Below are 20487 nucleotides of genomic sequence, written 5' to 3'. Positions count from 1 at the left end.
CCCAGCTGCCGTTCTTGATTTCCAAGCAAACAAATTGGATGGCACAAAACATAATTTAGTGCAAATACTGTTTACATTTTGTCTCATTAAGGGTCGGTGAAAGGCGATTTGAATGGCGTGCTCATCTGTTGTTTTCCATTTCATTTGGGGGCAGTGTAGAGATTTGTTCTCTGAATGTTGATGGCTCTTCCGGCTTGTAAAATGTGCATTAATAATAAATCTATAGCAGCAGCCAGAACTTGTCAGTTGTATATTTCAATTATTACAATACCAATCTTACGAGAACTCTCGGCATACAAAAGCATCGATTGAGCATAGTGTGCCATTTTAAATTTCCTTTAATTAATTATGAAAAGCTTTTAGCTATTGGGATCCTTGGAATTTTCCAAGTTTTTGCGTTAATGAATCGCATGCACACTTGAGATATATTTCTACATAACATATTTAGCTCAAATATGCCGAGTAATTTGCACAAAATCGCTGCCAGGCACTTGACTCTCGCCCACTGAAAGTGCTTCTGTCTCGTTGCTAAAACAATTTGTTGTTAAATTGCTATTAAAGCGTTGTCTATTTCGCTACGCACCCCTGCAAACCCTTTCCCTCCTCAGCAGACAACACTGTGAAATAAAACAGATACAAAGTTACATTTACAGGCAGTCGAGTGAAGTAAAGTAAAGTGAATTTGGCTGCTTTTTTTCGCTTCTCCTAAACGCAGCTAATTGAAATGCCAGTTTGCCAGTTGCCAGTTTCGACTGGCTGTTGTTCGTTTTAATTACGCGCCTTTTCATTGGACATGTTTTTGTGGGTCGCCATGGGTTAAGACAGGTTGTTGCTATCATTGTTGTTGTTGCTCTGCTGTCCGAGCTGAGTTTTCCAAAATCAAAAAAATATCCGCTAAAAAGGCGACAGCAACAGCAGCAGCAACGGCAGCTGCCTAATGCCAAATAAGATATTTCGGAATTTCAATTATTTTCCATCGCCCAGTGCAGGTACGTCCGCCCCACAGTCCCGCAGTCCCACTGTACACACAGCGTTCAGTGTCACACACAGAGCCCACTGTGCACAGCATCGCATCGCATTCACAGTCGCATTTACCTCGACACATGGCGCGTTTTGGCGAACCGAAACCCAAAATGAAACCCAAACTGAAACTCAAATCCCAGCCCAAACCGTCATTATGAGATCGGCTGACCGAATGCGAACCCTCCTGGAGACACCGACTCCGAATCTCTGTGATTGATCTTGGGTGGGGGAGAGCTTTCCACACCTGGTGGTGGATGGGATGTCAGTGCTGATGGTGGAAAGCCACCAACACTTTCTATTGGCTTTCGCAGGCAGTATGTAATTTGCCTAACTTCACAAGAGACTTGCTTATGGGGAAAACCAACCACAGTATTCCATAGTGATGAAAAACTAGGCAATAGCGGGATGTAGCATATATTAGTAAATTTAAATCATTTAAAACTAAAGTTGATAGCCTTTGTGCAACTACACCCTTTATCCAACTACAAGTAACCAAAACCTCATAGGAACCTATTTCAAAAACAATTACACTCATTCACACCAAATTGTCGACGGCATTTGGGAAAATCCACGCGCCCATGTCAACCAACCAACCAAAGAAAAAAAAACCGAGCAGGACGAAGAATTTCTGAATGAAATCACCCGCTGCCGAGTTTTTCCGAGACCCATAAAAATCCAAGTGCGAAATGGACTGGGAAATGGGATTGCGCACGGGAAAGCATAGATTCCGGCCATATAACTACTGAGGTGGTCGGTTTCTCAGCCATAAAATGCAGACCCATCGCCATCAGGGGTCTGGGTCACTCGGGAGATGCGCCAACCAACTTGTTGCGATTCCTCAGGGACAAAACAGGGCCGTGAGAATATGCCGTGTGAAATCAGGGGAAAATCCGCAACAGGACTGCGAAAGCGGGCAATTCTCTCGGCCTTGCAATTAATTGGTCGTAGCTAATGTCACTTAATCGCCTAATTGCCATGAGAAATGTCCCCTGACTGGCGATCTTCTTCAAAAGTCGTGTGCCAGACTTGTTGCAGTCGTGTGTCATTGAGATATTTCAAAGTCGAGGAGGATGAGGTCCACCAGGTGACGCCGAAGGTCTCCCATTAATACATAATTATTAAATATGTTCTTTGAGACATTCAGGGAAAATCAGTCAATGGGAAAATCCAATTTCAGTGCCTCACTAATGTCTACATAATGTCCAACTTGTCTTTGCGCAAATCAAAATGTCATTTGAAATGTGGAAATAATTTATGCTTCGATTTGCTAAACATAACACATACATTTCAGGCGAATCGGGTTTCGTTAGCTTTACAGTTTCAGTGTTCAGCTTGTTCGTTTGGTAAACATTGCACAATCAATTGAATGGGCTAAAATCGAACGCCATCATTTCAGCCACTTTGCTGCTTGTCTGCGACTAATTTGTTCATTAGTTTACAGCATTTATTAATTTCCTGAATCAGCCGGTTTGGTTTTATGTGCAGAGCTGGTCTTTCTTTCGGGGAAAACATAGAATATAAATCAAATCTCAACGACTCTCTCTGATTCGCTATCAACTGTGATACCATTTCACGACCAGTTTATTTACTTTCGATAGTTAAACATACATCCCGGGGTAATGATCTTGACGACAACTCCGGAAGGCTTACAAATTTGCTTTCGCTGCGAGCAATTGCCATGCCAACCAACATAGCAAACATGTGCAAACATTGACAACTTTGTATGCGCGACTCTGGCTATAAATTTATGCGGTAACATAAAACCGTCAACGGTTGATTATGGCCGCACATCGGATATATGTACAAATATACATTTGTGTACATCCATATCCATATCCATGCCGTAAAGTTTGGGTTTGGCCACAGCTTCGATTTGGAATCGGGCAGACGGCGAGGCGTGTGGCTTGTAAGGAAATCGGGCCAAGTTATGGCCAAGCAGTTGAGCTGCCTGATCGATGGTTTGATCATGGCGGGGTTGCTGAACTTCCTCCTCCCCCCACTTTCCATGCCATATATCTATGTATATCCCCACCATCTGAAGGCTTGTCAAGGCCAATTTGTTGGCCAAAAATTGGCCACGCATCCTCTCTAATTGCCTATCCTCTCATGACTATCAGGTAATTGATGATGGCCCGCCTCTGACCCAAAGTGGCATTAGCTGGTGACGCGAGGGCGTGGCGCGACTTACACCTAGATGTATTACTTTCCCTTCAGTCAATGGAATTATGCAAAAAGAAAAGTACTCTCATTGCGGCTTTTTTTTTGCCTCTTTGCGGCCACGAAGCAATTACTCATGTAATTTTTTTTGCTGGCCTGCAGAAGCGTTGTGGATCCACTGGCAGCTGGGTGAATCACGGTTAGCTCATCATCGTTAGCTCATCTTCACAACAGCTAGCTAGATTTTCATCTGCCAGTTGATGAGCGCCGACTTTCGCCACACGAAGCTTGCGTAATCCTGCGGATTTGCTAGGTTACAATTTGAAAATAAATGGCACTTTCGATTTCATAAAATCGTTTGTCGTTAAACTAAAGCACTGCTGACTTTGTTTTACTTTTTGTACTTTTGCAGAATCCCTGCGCTCTGGCGTGGATCAAACCGAACTCCAGGAGCTGAACAATGGACAAGCCGCCAGCGGATGTCCCACTCCGCCGATGGCGCGGGACTCGAAGCGGTCGTCCCTCGGAAATGAGTTGCCATGTGAGACGGAGGCCAAGTTAAAGAGGTGCGAGGAGCAGCAGGATCCACTGGTCAATCCACAGGACCCAGAGGCCAGTGTCGCGGTCCAGGAAGCTACATTCACCACTGCAAATGAGGTAATTGAATCCTGAATATATATGTTTTTAGTTACCTAGAAAAACGAAATGTGTATAGTATGGTCATTTGGAGATCCGAAAAGCATAGAATATTGAAAATGCTCATTATTTTTATACATATTTTTGAAAACCAGCCAAACGCCTTGTCCTTGCCCGACGAACTCAGAAATTCGGTCAGCACGACGACGATGCTGGCCACGCCCCGCGTAGACATAGCCGCCCAGTATCCCGCCCTCAAACCGTTCGCGGAGAACGGAGTGCTGGACTGCGCCCGTCTGGCCAAGTTCTTCCAGGACAGCCAGTTCGAGCGGAAGGAGGAGCACCGCCAGATTCTGGGCCTCGCCGTAATGGTGCAGTTCATGTCCCAAGAGGTGAGTGTTAAACTAGCGAGTAGCAACTAAGGAGTAGCGAGTATAAAGTAAGAAGTAGCGAGTATCGAGTAAGGAGTAGCGAGTATAGAGAGTAACAAGTAGCATGTTGCGAGTTCTGAAGGATCAGTGAGGGGATTTGCTGCAGAAAACAGGCGCCAGGGATTTATATCCCGTATCCGTGTAGCCCTTTCAAGGCAAAAATCGAATACATGCCGGTAAAGACACTTTTCCCAGCCCTTTGTAATGGCCAGGCACATGTGTCTCGGATCGCATCGGTCGCCTCGGATCGGGATCGGGATCACCTGCTCTAATAATTCCCGAATTGTTTCACATACGTGCTCGTATTGTTTGAGAAATTTGCCTTAAGCTGCGCTTAAAGTTGAGCTAATTTTGTTTAATTGTGTCAGTGCCGGCTAAGCCAAGCCCCTGAAAACTGAGCCGGGGATGTGGGTGCACTTTTTGTGTTTGCACTAATTAAAAACTATACGGAAATTGTCGAACAAAAGTTGGAAAAATCCCCAGTCCTTCCATTCCGCACCCGTCCCTTTGGCTTTGTGTGGAAACCTTTCGCCGGTGGAAAATGAAAGGGTGTGAGACGGTGGCACATTCAACTTGGTCCACGAAGCAGCTATTCAATTAATTGTTTGCCATTTTTCGGTGTAAAGGATTCTGATGGAACAAAACGCCGGATTCGCTGGTATAAGTGTGAGTTTTGGCAAGATTTCCGCTTGAAACGTACTAATGTTAAAGGATGCGGAAAAATGCGGCTTAGGCAGGCTTTTTTGTGCACTTTTACCTGTTAATTTGCAGGCAGGCCTCACTTAACCAACAATAGCAAGGCAATAAAAATCGGCGACAAACGCGAAATACATTATTTTAACATTTGCATATACGAGTATGGGCGTAGAAGCACCTCTCCAGACATCAACTAGGTACATCATAAATCGATTTATGATGATGTTTGTCTGCTGACTTTCCGACCACAATTGATTTAGGTAGAAATGCCCAAATTCCGATTTGTCGGAACTTGTCCGAACATCAGATATTCTGCAACTACTCATTTCCCCAAGCCACCTTAGTGTGTTAACAAAAATGTCGACAATTGCGTATGGCCATTGTCTTCGGGGCAACACATGCAACACATGCACATGCAGAATACTGTCAGGATAATGGAAACAATTGCAGGACCAAGCTGCTGCTGTTTCAGCCGGAAAATCAACCGATTTAGCCGGTCTTACGCAAGCTGAAAGTGACACAATGCACACAGAATGAAAGATAATTCCTTGTGCCATTGTATTGATGTCATTTGCGTTGGCCATTTGCGAAAAATTCTCTTCACTTCTTTTTTTGAAAGGAAAGTCATTAATGTGGGGAAAAATTCGAGAATCCCTTAAGCTGTTGTCGGAATTTTTGCACCTTGAGCTGGGGGAATTTGCAGGAAGTTGCAAAGTAGGAAGAAAGGAATTTAAAGCATTTAATTCTGCAGCTGCGAAGTTGCATACCTTTAAGCCATTCTTTACCCAAGTAAAGATATATTTTAATGGTGCTCCTATTTCATATGTAAAATGTTTAGCCATGTCATAAAAGACAAACCTCTAAGTGCTATAGAATTAAATACTTAAACCCTTTCCGCGCGAAAGCAATTTGCATATTTACATAGAGTTATTGTGTTTGTTTAAGGCACGTTTCGAAAAAACAAACCCGTGTTATTAGGGGGAATTACGGAAGGGAGAGCACACCACAATATTTGGCTAACTTGTTGGACGCGGCTACCGGCCAGGCCGCAAATGCAAACATGCAGGGGATTTGGATTTGTTTGCCCGGCTGGAAATTTCCAGGAACGCGGCAATCACGCAATATTTTCCCACTAAAAGCCTAAACTGATGTTGCAATTGTTGCAACACAAATATTTATTTAGATGTGATCCAGCGAGAGATTTCACAGTTCGGTGTGAAAACCGAGGAAGCAAGGTAGGGACAAGGACATTGCATCGTTTGCGCAAGGACTACGCTCGCGTGCACTTTTATTAGGTTTTTACGATGCGTTAGTAAATGCGAAGGACCATTGGCATTGCTTTAAATCCGTAAATTACAAAGTGCGCTACGTGAAATTGCCTCAACTGCTGGCAAAAGGATTAAATCCAGTCGAGTCGAGCCAGTTTCACGGCGGCAAGTCACTAATTTCAACACTTTAATTGCGAACTGACAAGGACGTGTCAGGTAAATGTCGCTGTCGTCGACTGGCCATCCATCCACAATCTACGCCGACTGTCACCCATCGAGACATTGAGATTTCGGCCGAGACAGACACAGAGATTTCGCCGGGGACAGCCACATGATGGCTATTAATTTGCTGGACAGGATCGACGGCGGCGACGGCAGGCGTGGTCGAGGCAATTTGCAACCCAACCGCTGGTCGGCCACTCTTAATTTGGGGATCAGATTTGGCTAGGCGACTGTCCACTGGCGACCACTGCAATCGTTTGTGGCAATTTAAAACCAGTTAAATAATAATTTGGGAAATTATGGTGCACATGGGATTTCTATCTTAAGAAAACACAAATTAAATGCATGATATGCCATTGAATTTTAAGGAAAGCCAACAAAATTTGAATGTCTATACTCAGTTCCTTCGCTAATTTGGCAATTCAAGTGGTAACTAAACTCCTGTGCAAATTGCGATTTGCAATAGCTAAATCGCATTTGGGACAGGCACTCGAGAGTCGTTTCCATTAAATCCACTACGAGATACTTCGAGGCGCTCCGAAACTTCGACACGCATCCACCCAAAGTGTTGCAGAGAAGGTGCGCGCCATTACGGCGGAATTGAAGTGCCCTCTGGACGCCCCAAAAACGGAAAATTACTTTCCACCTTCAGCTGGCGGACGCGTGACCAATGTTCTCGGTGGGTTGATCCCAAACCACATGAAGTTGGCCAGCGATCGCTAAGCCTTTCGGGTGGATCCGCCCTGGAAATCGTCGGTCGGGCAGGGCGTGGCCCACCAACAGGGCTACACCCACCAACTCATTGCATGGCTCAGTTTTTTCTGTTCCTGCTGGAGCAAGAATATACCGAAACCCTTCTTCACCCTTTTCCCAGCATGTTTTTAGACGCGCATTTTTACTTGGTACGTCTGCCTCGGAATCCCTTGTAAATATTTTGCTGGCCATATCCGGGGATGTTTGTTTGATCCCTCGCTACCTGCGGAAGTCCTCCTCCGCCGTGCATTTCCCTGATCTCCCACTACCTGGTGATCGCTGCTATAAAAGCGGATGCTGGCCAAAGTGGGCCATCAGTTTACTTCAAGTATTCGTGTTCAACACACAACTCTGCGCGCAGAACGAAGTCGAAAATGTTTGACAATTTTGAGTTCACCAACGAGAATCTATCGGCACAGACCATGGACTTGGACATCGATCTCATCAGTTGGACGGTGCCCAGCACTCCCACTGCCACTACTTTTACGGATAACTTTAACTTTGCTCAGGCGTTCGAACAGCAACAGGTATGCTTAGTGATATGGTGGATACGAAAGGAAATAGAAAATCATGCAGCCATTAAATTAAAAATTTATTGAGCGGGATTTTCCCGGCCATCTTTGACCATGATATGAACCTCTCGAACGAGACCCTCGAGCCATTGTCTTCCCGCGGAATTTCCCTGGCTCAAAGACATTGTCTCCGCGACATTGCCACTCAACAATTTGCCTTTGTGCGACTTCCGCGCAAACTCTCGAGATCGAGATGCAAAAATTTCTTTTTAATTACCCAAAGTGGCTACCTGCAAGGACCCCGATTTTATAGCTGGACTATAGCTGGATTTATAGCGACTCTAACCGTGGTTGTTTGTTTCTTTTTGGGATTACAGCTGGATGCGTTTGCCTGCAAGGAGACCAAAGAGCAATGCGCCCGCACCAAGGGAACGCTGGAGGAGACTATTTCACTGCTACAGCAGACGCAAAGGGATTGCGAGCGGCTACGCGAGGATCTGCACGCCAAGGATGTTGAGTGGGTGCAGCGGCAGCAGGAGAAGGATCATCTGCATCGCACTGAACTGAAGCAAGGTGGGTACTTTGAATCCCTATGTTCTTTCGAAAGAAAGCTAATGCATCCCGTTTTGCTTTGCAGCTGAAGAGAAAGTATTGGAGGTGCAAATGCTTGCCAAGCAAAGGTTCTGCGAACTGGAGTCCCAACTGCGTGCCAAAGAGGAGGAGAGCAAACAGGCGCAGGAGGCCTACAGCATGGAGGTCTCCCACAAACTCGCACTGAAGCAGGACTATCTGCGCACGGCCGAGCAGAAGATCCAGGAGCTGCAGACACGTCTGCAGCAGGTGGAGGCCGAGGAGCAGGGGCACCGCGAGAAGCTGATCCGCAAGGAGAACGTTCACGCCGCCCGGCTGTCCGAGGCCAATCAGCGGGAGCAGGACCTGATCGATCGGGTCAAGAGCCTCACCAAGGAGCTGAACACCCTGAAGACCAACAAGGAGCACAACGAACGCGACTTGAGGGATCGGCTGGCGTTGTCCCAGGACGAAATCTCTGTGCTGCGCACATCCTCACAGCGCCGCAGTCCCTGCATCAGTCTGCCGGACAACGCGTCCGCCGAACTCAACCGCCTGACCAGCGAGGCCGACAGCCTGCGGTGCGTGCTTGAGCTGAAGCAGGCGGAGATCTCTGCCCTCAGCAAGGCCAAGGCGGATCTGATTCATGAGAGCGAGGAGCGGCTGAAACTGAGCAACCGCGTGGCTCTTTTGGAGGCCCAAAACGAGATGCTGCGCACCGAACTGGAGGCCAAGACCGAAAAGGAGAAGTAAGTAGCAAGATAGATGTTTACTTTTGAATCTATCAGGTTCTCCAATTCACCCCACTTGAGTCCAAACTAACCAAATTTTGATCTTTTCTAGGGAAATCCAGCAAAAGATGGAGGAACTCCAGAAGGCCTACAAATATGAGAGCATCAAGCGCACGCGGCTGACCTATGACAAAGAGGAGCTACAGTACCACCTTAAGCAGAAATCCATGCAGCTCCAGTCGGTTGAGTCTAAATTGCTGGATCTTTCCACGGGTGCCCACGACACCAGCCTATCTAACCACAGCCGATGCAGCCTTGGCCGCAGTGGTCTGGAGATCGCTGTGACCACCTCCTCGCCCACTTCCCCAGTGATGAAGGGAATGATTGAACGGAATGATTCCGTCAGCTGGACGCTAGAGATCGACGATGAGTCTTTCAAGGGCAACACTTCAAAGATTGTGCGCAGGGCGGGCTCACTGCGAAGCAACAACGAGCGGTGCCCCATCCAGCGACGACAGACATCGGTGAGCAATGGCCACTCCAATGGGTCGGCCACAAATGGCGGTTCATCCCCTGCTCATCCCAATCCCCTGAGTCAGAGCATGTCGGCCACGGCACTTCTGCGAAGCAGCTGTAATTCCGCGGAGTCCGAGGGTCGTCCTCTGTCCAGGGCTCGCTCCCAATCGATGTGCATCAAAGCCTCCGCCTCTAGCTCGGCTGTGTGCGAATCGTCTGGCCAAAGGAAGAAGCAACAAGACGAGTTGAACCTGGCCGACTGGCCCGAGGATATTCCCCTGTGCTCCAGTTCACCACAAGCCCCGGGAATAGAGATGCGTCCGCGCAGCTCCACCATGAAGCTAATGTCCAGCGAGGCAAAGAAGTTCCAGGAAATTCAGGAGTCCGCCGGCGAGGCCATGGTCTCCGGTGCTAACTCGGAGGACGAGAGCTGTTCGGCCTCATCCGAGGACATAATGCGCAGCTCTTCCGCCTCCAGCACAGCATCGGGCGGATCCCTATCCAAGAGGCCAAAGCAACCACCATCCCGCATGTCCATCGAGGAAGCTCTGCCCTGCACCCCCATGGAGGTAAGCTGGTCAGAGGACGCCGCCGATGCCAACGGACTGGCATGACATGCTGCCTACGAGGAGCACGTCGACCAGATCGCCGAGGCGGCTGAAGAGGCTTATGAGAGTGAGGACATTGAGGAGGATCAGGATGAGCTGATCGTGGGGGAGGAGCAGCCGGAGCACAGCGACAGCGATGATAGCTTCTAAAGCGCTAAAACCAATTTGTAAAACAATATAATAAGGGAGTAGAAGTCGGGCACTTGCGGCGAAGGTGCAAGTCATAGTCGGAAGCATAGCTTAGCGTTTTCACTTCTATAGACCCGTGCAGAAATTATGAAGATACACAAAAATATATAATGCTAATTCGTACGTTCTTAACTGAAATGATTGTGTAAATAATTGCATTTAGCAGTATGGTAGCTCATAGAAGGCGCTCATAAAATATATTAATAATCTACCAATTAGTCGAGCACAGCAAGCGGAGCCGTCACAGCAACTGGGGGGAATTGAAAAACATAAACGAGGGAAGAACTTTTTTAAACCGGCGCGGACGAGGATCGAAGCCACACACAAAGCTAAACCAAGTTTAGAGCGCATAGATGCGTATTTAAAACAGTTTCAAACTACACAGAAAACAGTAATGGGTAGCATTTAGATGAAACAGTATGAATATTTGCATAAAACCAAGCAACTTATTACTATACCACACACTATAAGTATTTGTATGACTAGCGATATTGATATTGTATTCTAACCGCAACTCGCAATCGCCGATGTCGGACATGTTACTCGATCCAACCCAGATACTAACCTCTTCTGAGCTCAAATATACCACTCACTCGATGTCCTTAATTGAAAACCTAATGCCCGCTATTTGTGGACCAGGGGAGGTATCCGCCCCCTGCCACGCCTATATTATAATGTACCAATTAGAGTGTCAGAGGTCTGAAGCTGCATCGCCGACCGAGCTAAGCTTTAATTTTGTGTTTTATATATGTATTTATTATTTAGTCTTTAATGCCTTATGAAAGCGTTAGGCGAATGAAAGAAATTGAAATCAATTAGTTCGTACGGAATGATTTATATATTAGTTCTAGCCTAACTACATTAGTTTATGTTACGTTTTTATTTTGTTATCATTGAATTGTGTCCGAAATATGCGAGTTTTATATGTATAGGTTCTGGATACGCTAACTTTGTAACATGCAGCATTGTCATTAACTTTTAAGTATGTTATTTTTATTATGTGTGAGATACTAAGAGCTCCCGGCACCCATCAAAATGAATATTCTGTAAGAGACGGTGCGGAAACTGTCAGAAAATAAGTTGCAAGAGAAAATAAGTAAAATGGTACAGTTAAAAAATCACTATAAATATTTTTTGCTAAATAATTTCAAAACCCTTAAATAAATAAGTAATTGTTTCAAAAATGCATTCAGTTTTTTATCTTGGAGGGGGGTTTAAGAATGGAACACGTAATCTGGCTGATCTTTGGAATTTTACTAAAACTAACATCTTGACCGTCTTGCATAAATAAAACAGCATTCGTTATTTATTTTTTTTTTATTCTTTAGTATGGTGTAATTTTAATATCCACAATATTCATGAGTGATAATTTTTGGGCGATTATTTTATACATCAAGAGAGATAACGAATGTTGTAGTCTCTTTCTTGGGTTAGTTCGAGGAATGAAATTCATTACATGCGCGACTACAAACTGTAGGCTTACAACTAGGCAATAAAACTATATTATGCGACATACATTATAGATAGAGCATAAAATTTATATTTGGTAAGTTGGGACGTCTGGTGCCGCCTAGCTCTCAAGGAATGTCGGGTACTGAATTGTACGGTGCACAAAGCGTTAAGTGTTATGGACCGGGCTCTCTTTCAGCTTGCATCATTTCAACTGCCCGGAATCGCAGCGACTGTAGACTAAATTTTGGACCGAAGCCTACAGCCCTGCAAGACAGCAGTTAGGCAGATTCAATCCGATCGACGCCGATCCGATTTCTTTTAGCTGTGCGTAACTGGGATAGGTCGAGCAATTCCTTGCAGCTCAACAACGTAAATTCATTCACTAAGTATGCTAACTAGGTGTCGATGTATTCCGTGGTTCCACATGGTGCATAGAACCCGAGTATTGGATGTGAGTGACGGTGAGAGGGTGATGATCGTGTGGGTAGTTGTGCTTTGCCATATCCACAACTCTAATGCTAATCCTCTTTCTAGCCTAGTTGAACAGACGCTTCAGTATGCTCTGGATGGTCTTCAGGGACTTATCCTCGATGAGGAAGGTGCGGTGGTTGCCCTCAACAGTGTGTACTTCCACGGGCTTTGTGCAGACCTACGAATACGAATGACCATTTAGAATTTGCGTGCTTTTTATGGGTTGTGCACAAACTCACCTCCTTAAGGCGGTAGTCCTCGTCCAGCTTGGCAGAGTTGTCTGTGGGCTTGACCAAGGTCACGCTCGACTTGAGCTTCAGAGTGGGCTGGTAGCCATCGGACAGCTCCAGTTTCTTGTAGAACAGAGTGGCGGATTTCTTGATCTGTAAGTTGGCATAAAAAGCATTTAGTAAATTGTGATCTGTCATTGCGGGAGCCTTAATGTTCTTACCGTTTCCGCGGGCTGGGTGATCTCATTGCTCATCAGCTCAGCGAACCTCTCGAGTTTCTCTTCCCATGTGGGGATCACCAGTAGCAGACGCACCAGCTGTATAAAATTAATTTTTAATTACAATTCGCACTATTGCCATATTAAGTTTAGCTACTTACCGCCTTGTAGTCAATGTTGGCCAGCACGATTCCAAAGTAGGCCAAACCGTAGCTCTGGTTGTCGTTGTCGGCGTTGGTGCCGTCAGTGTAACGCTGCTTGAAGCTGCTCGTGTACCAGTTGACGTAGGTTGGGGCTCCGTCCAACATGATAACATTGGCCACCTCGTTGGTCTCTTCCAGAATACCGGCCATCACGTAGGTGAGCAGGCAGCCGAAGGAGTATCCGGCTAGTTTGTACGGACCCTTTGGCTGGACGGTGCGCAGTTGCTTGATGAAGAACTTGGCTGCCGATTCCAGAGAATCGGAGGGCACAGCTTCCGTGAACTGCAGTCCATAGGCGGGTACCTCCAATCGCTTGGCCAGCGGCTCCAATGCGGAGGCGAAGCCCTCGATCGGGGAAATGAAGAAGATGGGGCTCTGTTTGCTGTTTGCAGGAGCCTTTGTCTCCAGTTGTACAATTGCCTCGGTGGGAATGAGGGAGGTGGTGAACACCACCTGCGTTCCATCGCCCATGGGACTGGCTGTGCGCGAGGATCCTCCAGAGGTGATGGTTACCTCTGTGGCTCCAGCGGCGGCAGCGGGTGCAGCTGCAGCTGGCTTGACTTCAGCTCCACCATCCATGGCCTTGAGGGCTCCGAAGGTGAGCTGACGGATCTCCTGGGCGGACAGAACAATGTCAAAGTTTCGCTCCAAGGTCTGTTTGATCTCAGCGCTCATCAGAGAATCCATTCCGAGATCAGCAAGCGATGCTCCGTCCTGGATATTCTTGGTGTCCCGGAGACCAAGGATGTTGGCAATGGTGGCAATTAGGCTGACTCCAGCCGACTGATCCGACTTGCGCTTCTCGGCCACAACCATGGAGGCAACCACGGGATGGGGCTGTTGCAGGAACAGGTCGATGGTGTGCAGGCAAGAGGGCATCCTCTGGGGCAGGGTTCCTCCAATCACGGTGTCGTTGTCACCCAAGTTCTCCAGCACCAGACCGGTGTCACCGATGGCGCCCCACTGGATGGCGGTGCCCGGGAATCCGCTCACCTGGCGCTGCTCGCAAATTCGCTCCATCGCGGAGTTGGCCAATCCGTAGTTGGTCTGGCCAATGTTACCACGACCGCAGGAAACACTGGAGAAGCAGATGAAGTAGTCCAGCTCTGTGCAGATAGCGCGAGAGTACTGATCCAGGAACTTGGTGGCTGTCACCTTGGGGTCAGCCACTGTCTTGAAGTCCTTGGCGGTCTGATCCTCGATCAATGCATCGCGAAGAACAGCGGCCAGGTTGAAGATACCTCCGACCAAAGCCAATTTGTTGCTGTTCTCCAGTAGCTTTTTGGCTCCAGCGGCGGTGGTCACATCACTGGTGTCAATCACCACCTTGACGCCACGTTCCTGCCAGCGGCGGATCATCAGACCCTGGTAGCCGGTCTTAACTCCGGAACGAGAGGTCAGCACGATGTAGCGGGCTCCACGGGTCACCAACCAGTTGGTCAGCTCCAGGCCGAATCCTCCAAGACCTCCAACCAGGATGTAACTCTTTTCCGGGTGCATGTAGGTGCGTGGAATGGCGTTGATCAGGCGCGCCTTGGGCTGCAGCGCCTTCTTGCCAGCCTCCTCATCACGAACCTTGATCACGACCTTGCCAATGTGCTTGCCAGAGGCCATGAAACGGAAGGCCTGCTCCACCTGCTGGTCGTTAAACACCGAGGTGGGAAGGGGTACAACGGCTCCGGTCTTGATGCCCTCTGCGACCAGGGAGACAACCTGGTTTTGCATCTCCTCCTCGCCCTCCATCACACTGTCCAGCAAAATGCCGTGGAAGGAGGTGTTCTTGAGGAAGACGGACATTCCGAGTGGGCTGTTGTTGCTCAAATCGAATTTGCCAATCTCCAGGAAGCGTCCATTCAGACCCAGGCAGCGGATCGAGGCCTGCAGTTTCTCCTCAGAGAGCGAGTTCAGCACCAGATCGACTCCACGTCCCTTGGTCTCGCGAAGAACCAACTGCTCGAAGGAGGTGTCTCGGGAGTTGCCGATATTGCGCTCCTGCAGTTTGGGGAATCGCTTCAGCAGGAACTCACGCTTTTCCTTGCTGCCCACCGTGGTGAACACGGTCAATCCATGGGCCAGAGCCACAGAGATGGCCGCCTGACCAACTCCACCGGAGCCAGCGTGAATGAGGATCTTCTCACCCTTCTTCATCTGTCCTCGCACAACCAGAGCGTAGTAGACGGTGGAGTAGACGCAAGGAACGGTCGAGGCCTCTTCCATGGTCCACTTCTCAGGGATCTGCCACATCATGCGCTTGCTGGCCACGCAGGTGGTGGCCAGTGATTTGGCCGGCACCATGGCCATTACACGACGACCCTGGGTATCGCGTCCAGCGAACTCCAGACCCAGCACACAATCCTGCTCAGCCAGATCTCCAGGCAAAGCATCCGCGGCCAGTTTACCAGAGGTCAACATAACGTCACGGAAGTTGATGGGCGCATAGTAGACGGTGCAAGTTTCCAGGTTCTTGTCGACAGTTGCAGCGGTATCCGCCTGGGCAGCCTCGATCCACTTGAGCGAAGCAAGATCACCCTTGACCAGAGCGTTTACATAGGCGTGCTCCACTTGGAGTGTGGCCTGCTGGGTCTCCAGTTTCAGGTGACGGAAAGTGCCCCAGGCGCCGTTCTTCAGCACGTTCGAGATAAGATCCTTCTCCAGCTGCTGGCGGTAAAGGGTCGATGTGAGGGAGAACTTCTCAGCCTTGGCATCCTGCACGAAGACCAGGCGAGCCAGTTTGCCGCCATTCTCGTTCTTGATGCAGGTCATCAAACCCACGGCTCCAAACAGTTCTTCTCCCTGGCAAACCACGTACACGTACTGCTCCTCAGTGGTGGCAGTAGCCAAAGCGGTCTTCAAATCATCCACCCAGTTGAAGTTCTGCTCGGTGGCCAGAACCACAACGGACTTACGGGTCTTGAGATCAACAGCCTTGCGAGCGAGGACCAGGACTCGGGTGGCACCCAGACTCTGTTCCTGAACGGCAACGAATCCAAATTTGGTCAGCAGAGCACGACCTGTCTTGGTGTAAGTGGGCAGCGTCTCCTCAAGGATCAGGAAGCCGTTCTCGCGAATGCTGGCAATGGAGTTCTCCAGGGTTTTGGTGTCCGGGCGGGAAAGGACGTCGATGCCAAAGACGAAGTGACAGTTCTGCTCAACCGGTTCCTTCAGCACATCCTTGGACACCACTCGTACACCAGAGTCTCCTAGGGCGGCGGTTATGGTCTCCTCATTGTTGTTCGATGTGACCACAGCCACATCGCCAGTGAGCACGGGCTCACCCTCGATAATCTGCAGCAGGCGGTTGGCAACCAGCACGTCGGGGTTGCGTCCGTTGGCCAGTTCCACGCCCTTTAGCTTAACGGCTCCGCTGGAGTTCTCGATGATCACCTGGATGGCCACATCCAAGGCCTGCAGGCGAGCCTTCTCAGAGTTCTCGTTCAGATCCGTGGTGTTGTTGTTGGGCACAAACTGGTAGCGCTCCAAAGTGGGAGGAGCCTGAGTGCCAGGACGACGCTGGGCGAGATTGGCCTTCAGGCCGCGCAGCTCCACGCCTGCACTCTTGATCACGTTGATGTCGCTGTACCACTGCACAGGTAGTCCAGTCTCCACCTGTTCCTCCTTGGTGAGGGCGCTCAGCAACTCAAAGTGCTTGGCGGGATTAATCACCGCTCGCTCGATGCGAGTGGGCAGGTACAGCTCACGAAGGTTCTTGCTCAGGATACTGAACTGCAGCATGGTGTCCATGAAGCTAATCCAGTTGTCCACCCACTGAAGCTTTCCGGTGGAGGCCACCGTGTCGGAACGAACAATGCCGCGGAAAATTCCAGCGTAGTCGTAGCCTCGCAGACGCAGCTCCTTGTACACATCGTTGGTGCCAAGCTCCTTGGCAACAGCGCTGGGAGTTTGCTCCTCCAGGGGCAGCTCCTCGTTGTCAATGGACTCGGGAATGGTGATTTTTCCAGAAACCGCCAAGCTACCGCTCTCGCAAATCTCAAAAGCGCCAGTTCCATCAAAGAAGTTAATGCCAAACTTGACCACTGCGTTCTTGTTCAGAATAGTAGCGCGGTGGAACACGAGGTTCTCCATTACCACCGGGGTCTTGTGGAACTCACTGCCCTGCATCTTGGCGAATGTCTGCCAAGCCAGAGTCATGTAGCCGGTGGCCGGGAAGAGAATACGTCCGTCGATCGTGTGTCCCGCCAGGAAAGCATCATCCTCCTTGGAAAGATCGACTTCCACGATGGTCTCGCCGGAAGAAGTTTCCTTGCCGAACTTGGCCACCAGCCACTTCTGGGTGTGGTCCCATCCGACCTTGGAGTTCAACATGGGGGTACCGCGACCCACTGGGTAGCTAATAGGACGCACCAAGGTGAGTACCTGGGGTTGGGCACCGGCGGCGAAGAGTTTGCCCACATTGGTGAGGAAGAACTCAACGTTGTTCTCGTGGCCGCGCTTCACCAAGCTCAGATTGGTGGCATCAGGACCCAGGGCGCGCTTGAGGATTGCCTGCAGCAGGCCGTGGGGAGCAATCTCCACGGAAATGGCGTTCTTGGGCACGTGCTGAAGGGCCTCGTGGAAGAGCACCGGCGACAGCAGATTGTTGACGTGGTAGGCGGCCGAAGATTGCTTGGCCACCGGCGTGTTCCAAGCGGATTCTGGGATGCTGGTACTGATCCAGCGGGCGGTACGGTTCTTGGCGTTGGGGATGATCTTCTCCAGGCTCTTGCGTAGCTTGGGTCCAGCCTCAGCGATGTACTTGCTGTGGAAAGCGTAGCCGGAGGAGTTCACTGCCTTGGCAAACACTCCCTCCGCATTCAGCTTAGCGACCAGAGCCTCGATGGAAGGCTCCGGGCCGGAGATGGTGCAGTTGTCCTCGCTGTTGTGGCACACCGGGAAGCAATCGCTGGGCACACGGCTGTGCGCATCCTCCCAGCTCAAGCCCACAGCGGCCATCTTGCCCTTGGCCAGTTGGGTGTCCAGAATGCTCTTTCCTCGCCAGTAAGCAGCCAGCACGGTCTGCTCGGGGGTGAAGCAGCCATCGGCATAGGCGCATCCGAGCTCTCCTACCGAGTGACCCACAATACCGTCGGGGTGGATGCCCAGAGAGCTGAGCAAATCCGTAAGAGCCACCTGCATGGCAGCGATCGAGATGAAGGAGTTCAGAATGTTTTCGAAGCTCTTGTCTGTGGAGCGGGTGAGGACATCGATTAGATCCACTCCCTCGGGCTTCAGGACATCGGCACACCTCTGAATGGTCTTGGCGAAGGCTTCGATCTGCATCAGATCCTTGGCCATGCTAGCCCACTGGCTGCCCATGCCGGAGTAGATGTACCAAATAGGGCGCTTGTCGTCGTTAGACTCGATCACCTCACGCTGGTGGGTGCCCTTGCTGCTCACCACTCCGTAGCCACGGAAGAAGTGATTCGGAATAGCCTTCGAGTGGATCTCGTTGATCAGTTGCAGATACTCATCATCATCGGCATTAGTGGTGGCGGACTCGAGCAACTGCTCCACAGCTTCAAAGGTGCGTCCAGAGGCGAGGACAACTTTCAGTGCTCCATCCTTGGGGGTCAAAGCCTTGGGTTTGGGGTTCGATTTCAAGATAACGTGAGCGTTGGCTCCTCCGAAACCGAAGGAGTTCAGGCCGATGATGCCTCCGTTCCAAGGCAGATTCTTGTCGACCACCTTGAGACGTCCGTCAACGAGTCCATAAAGATCGGGGTTGGGCTTGTTATAGTGCAAGTTGCCGGGAATGACGCCCTCCTCCATGGCGATCAGGATCTTGGCCACAGAGCAGACACCAGAAGCGGGCTCCGAGTGACCCATGTTGGACTTGACCGAGCCAATCAGCAAAGGGGTAGTACGGTCCTTGCAGAAAAAGTCAGTGATGGAGTTCACCTCCTGGGGATCGCCCACCTTGGTTCCGGTACCGTGGGCCTCCACGTAAACCACATCGGCGGGGTTAAGACCAATCTCCTCGTAGGTTTCGCGGATCAAACGATTTTGCATCTTGCCAATAGGGTAGGTGATGCCCTGCTCCTTGAAACCATCCGTGTTGGTGCGCACATTGAGGATGGAGGCATACACACGCCTGGCTGCCGAGGTACGCTGCAGAAGCAGCACCACACAACCATCGGAACGAACGTATCCATTGCCAGACTCATCGAAGGCCTTGCAGCTGCCGTCCGGGCTCAACATGTTCAGTCGCTTGAACTGCAGCGACATGGTGGGCTTGAGGATCAGACCAGCTCCGGCGACCAGGGCATTGTCGACCTTTCCCTCACGCATATCGGAGAAGGCCTGTTCCAAGGCGTACAGAGAACTGGAGCAAGCGGTGTCGATACTGTAGCTGGGTCCCTTAAAATCAAAGGTGAAGGAGATGCGGTTGGCAAACATGGCACGGGCACATCCCGTCAAGCCGTAGCCGTTCACTCGGTCGGCATCACTGCACCAATGCTGCTCAGTCTCCGAGTTGGACACACCGATGTACACACCAGTGCGGGATCCACGCAGATCACTTGGATTTAGACCAGCATCAATGATGGCCTCATGGGTGAGCTCCAGCAGCATGCGCAGCAGTGGGTCCATGCACTCTGCCTGCTTTTGGTGCACACCGAAGAACTGCTGGTCGAAGTTCTCCAGATCGCTCTCCTTGAGCTTGCCAATCCTGTCGGGAAGTCCGTACAGACCTGGAATGAAGGTTGTTTATCCATTAGTTAGTAACTACTGAAAATAAAGCTATTCTTTATGAGAACGGCTTTGGTAGATGATCTTACCACGCTCCCAGCGGCGGGGATCATCGTTGACCATGTCAACGCCGTCGAAAAGGTTCTGCTTGAACTCCTCGATGGTGGAGCTCTCAGGCAGACGGCCAGAGAAACCGGTGATGGCGACCTCATCGTTGAGGTGCTGCTGGCGGGGCACATAGTGACCACCACCCAGGTCCAATTGGGGGGCGGCACGCTGTGCGGGCTCAGCGGTGATGACTTCCTCGGCGAATCGGGCGGGCATGTTGATTGATTTGGGGTTGAAGTGGGGGTTCAGTTGGTCCTGTCTATCGTTGGGTGCAGAGTGCGGGGTGGACGAGGAGGTGCTCGGTGTTAGCTGCGCGTCGGTATCCCGGAAGGCGTCAGGTTGCTGCGAATTCTGCTGCTGCTTGTTGCGTCGGCGACGTCGGCGACGATTGGCGCGAGCGCTCTTTCCGTTGCTTTGGGTGCTGGGGGAATGTTGGGGCTGATGGGTGCTGCAATTGTTGGGCTTGAAAGCAACAGGATGCGGCTGGTCCACGGCTTGCAACAGGTTTAGTTGTAGGGGCTGTAATGGGAAAAGAGGGCGAATTAAATATTTTGAAATTGTGATCATTCTGTCGCAGCTGTAACTTGTCTGCCACCCCTCGCTGTTAAGTTAACACGGCAAAAGCTCGCTGCCACCCGCAAGCGCAGAGCTTTCGCTCTCTGGAGCGGGATGCCGGGCGATTCGTTTTTTTTTGTTTGAATGTTCAGCTGGTGGAAAGTTGGTGTACCAATTGCAAATCAGGTGATGCCGCGCCGCCGGAGCTTTGACCGCGCATATACCGGCACACGGCATTATTTGTTATGGGCGGC

At 50.0% G+C, this 20487-nt stretch overlaps 2 protein-coding genes across 7 annotated transcripts in view; one reads left to right on the top strand and one right to left on the bottom strand.

Annotated features, from left to right (window-relative positions):
* The window catches only part of LOC122626813 (mucin-17), a 74443-nt gene extending 62947 nt beyond the window's left edge, over nt 1-11496 (top strand). For 5 of the 6 annotated variants that reach the window (XM_043807212.1, XM_043807215.1, XM_043807216.1 and 2 more), the window contains 5 exons: nt 3593-3837; nt 3972-4208; nt 8076-8271; nt 8336-9017; nt 9112-11496. In XM_043807212.1, the coding sequence (XP_043663147.1) occupies nt 3593-3837; nt 3972-4208; nt 8076-8271; nt 8336-9017; nt 9112-10129 (2378 nt within the window). In that variant the 3' untranslated portion in view covers nt 10130-11496. The remainder of the gene's footprint in view (nt 1-3592; nt 3838-3971; nt 4209-8075; nt 8272-8335; nt 9018-9111) is intronic. The other variant, XM_043807213.1, reaches the window with a different exon arrangement.
* Nucleotides 11497-11614: 118 nt separating this feature from the next.
* On the bottom strand, nt 11615-20193 carry LOC122615212 (fatty acid synthase). Its single transcript, XM_043790163.1, has 5 exons — nt 19660-20193; nt 12845-19572; nt 12687-12782; nt 12475-12618; nt 11615-12413 (listed from the first exon to the last, which is right to left on the bottom strand). The coding sequence occupies exons 1-5, from the start codon at nt 19892-19894 to the stop codon at nt 12300-12302; spliced, it is 7317 nt and encodes a 2438-aa protein (XP_043646098.1). The 5' UTR covers nt 19895-20193; the 3' UTR covers nt 11615-12299.
* Between the last annotated feature and the right edge of the window lie 294 nt (nt 20194-20487).

Source organism: Drosophila teissieri, chromosome 2L (genome assembly GCF_016746235.2).
Source record: "Drosophila teissieri strain GT53w chromosome 2L, Prin_Dtei_1.1, whole genome shotgun sequence".
NCBI lineage: Eukaryota > Metazoa > Arthropoda > Insecta > Diptera > Drosophilidae > Drosophila > Drosophila teissieri.
This window is presented reverse-complemented; position numbering and strand designations above follow the sequence as displayed.

Coding starts and splice junctions, on each gene's coding strand:
- LOC122615212 (XM_043790163.1), bottom strand. CDS start 19,894: ATGCCCGCCCGATTCGCCGAGGAAGTCATCACCGCTGAGCCCGCACAG. Junction 19,573..19,659: donor TCCCCGCCGCTGGGAGCGTG/GTAAGATCATCT, acceptor CCTTCATTCCAG/GTCTGTACGGACTTCCCGAC. Junction 12,619..12,686: donor TCACCCAGCCCGCGGAAACG/GTAAGAACATTA, acceptor GCCAACTTACAG/ATCAAGAAATCCGCCACTCT.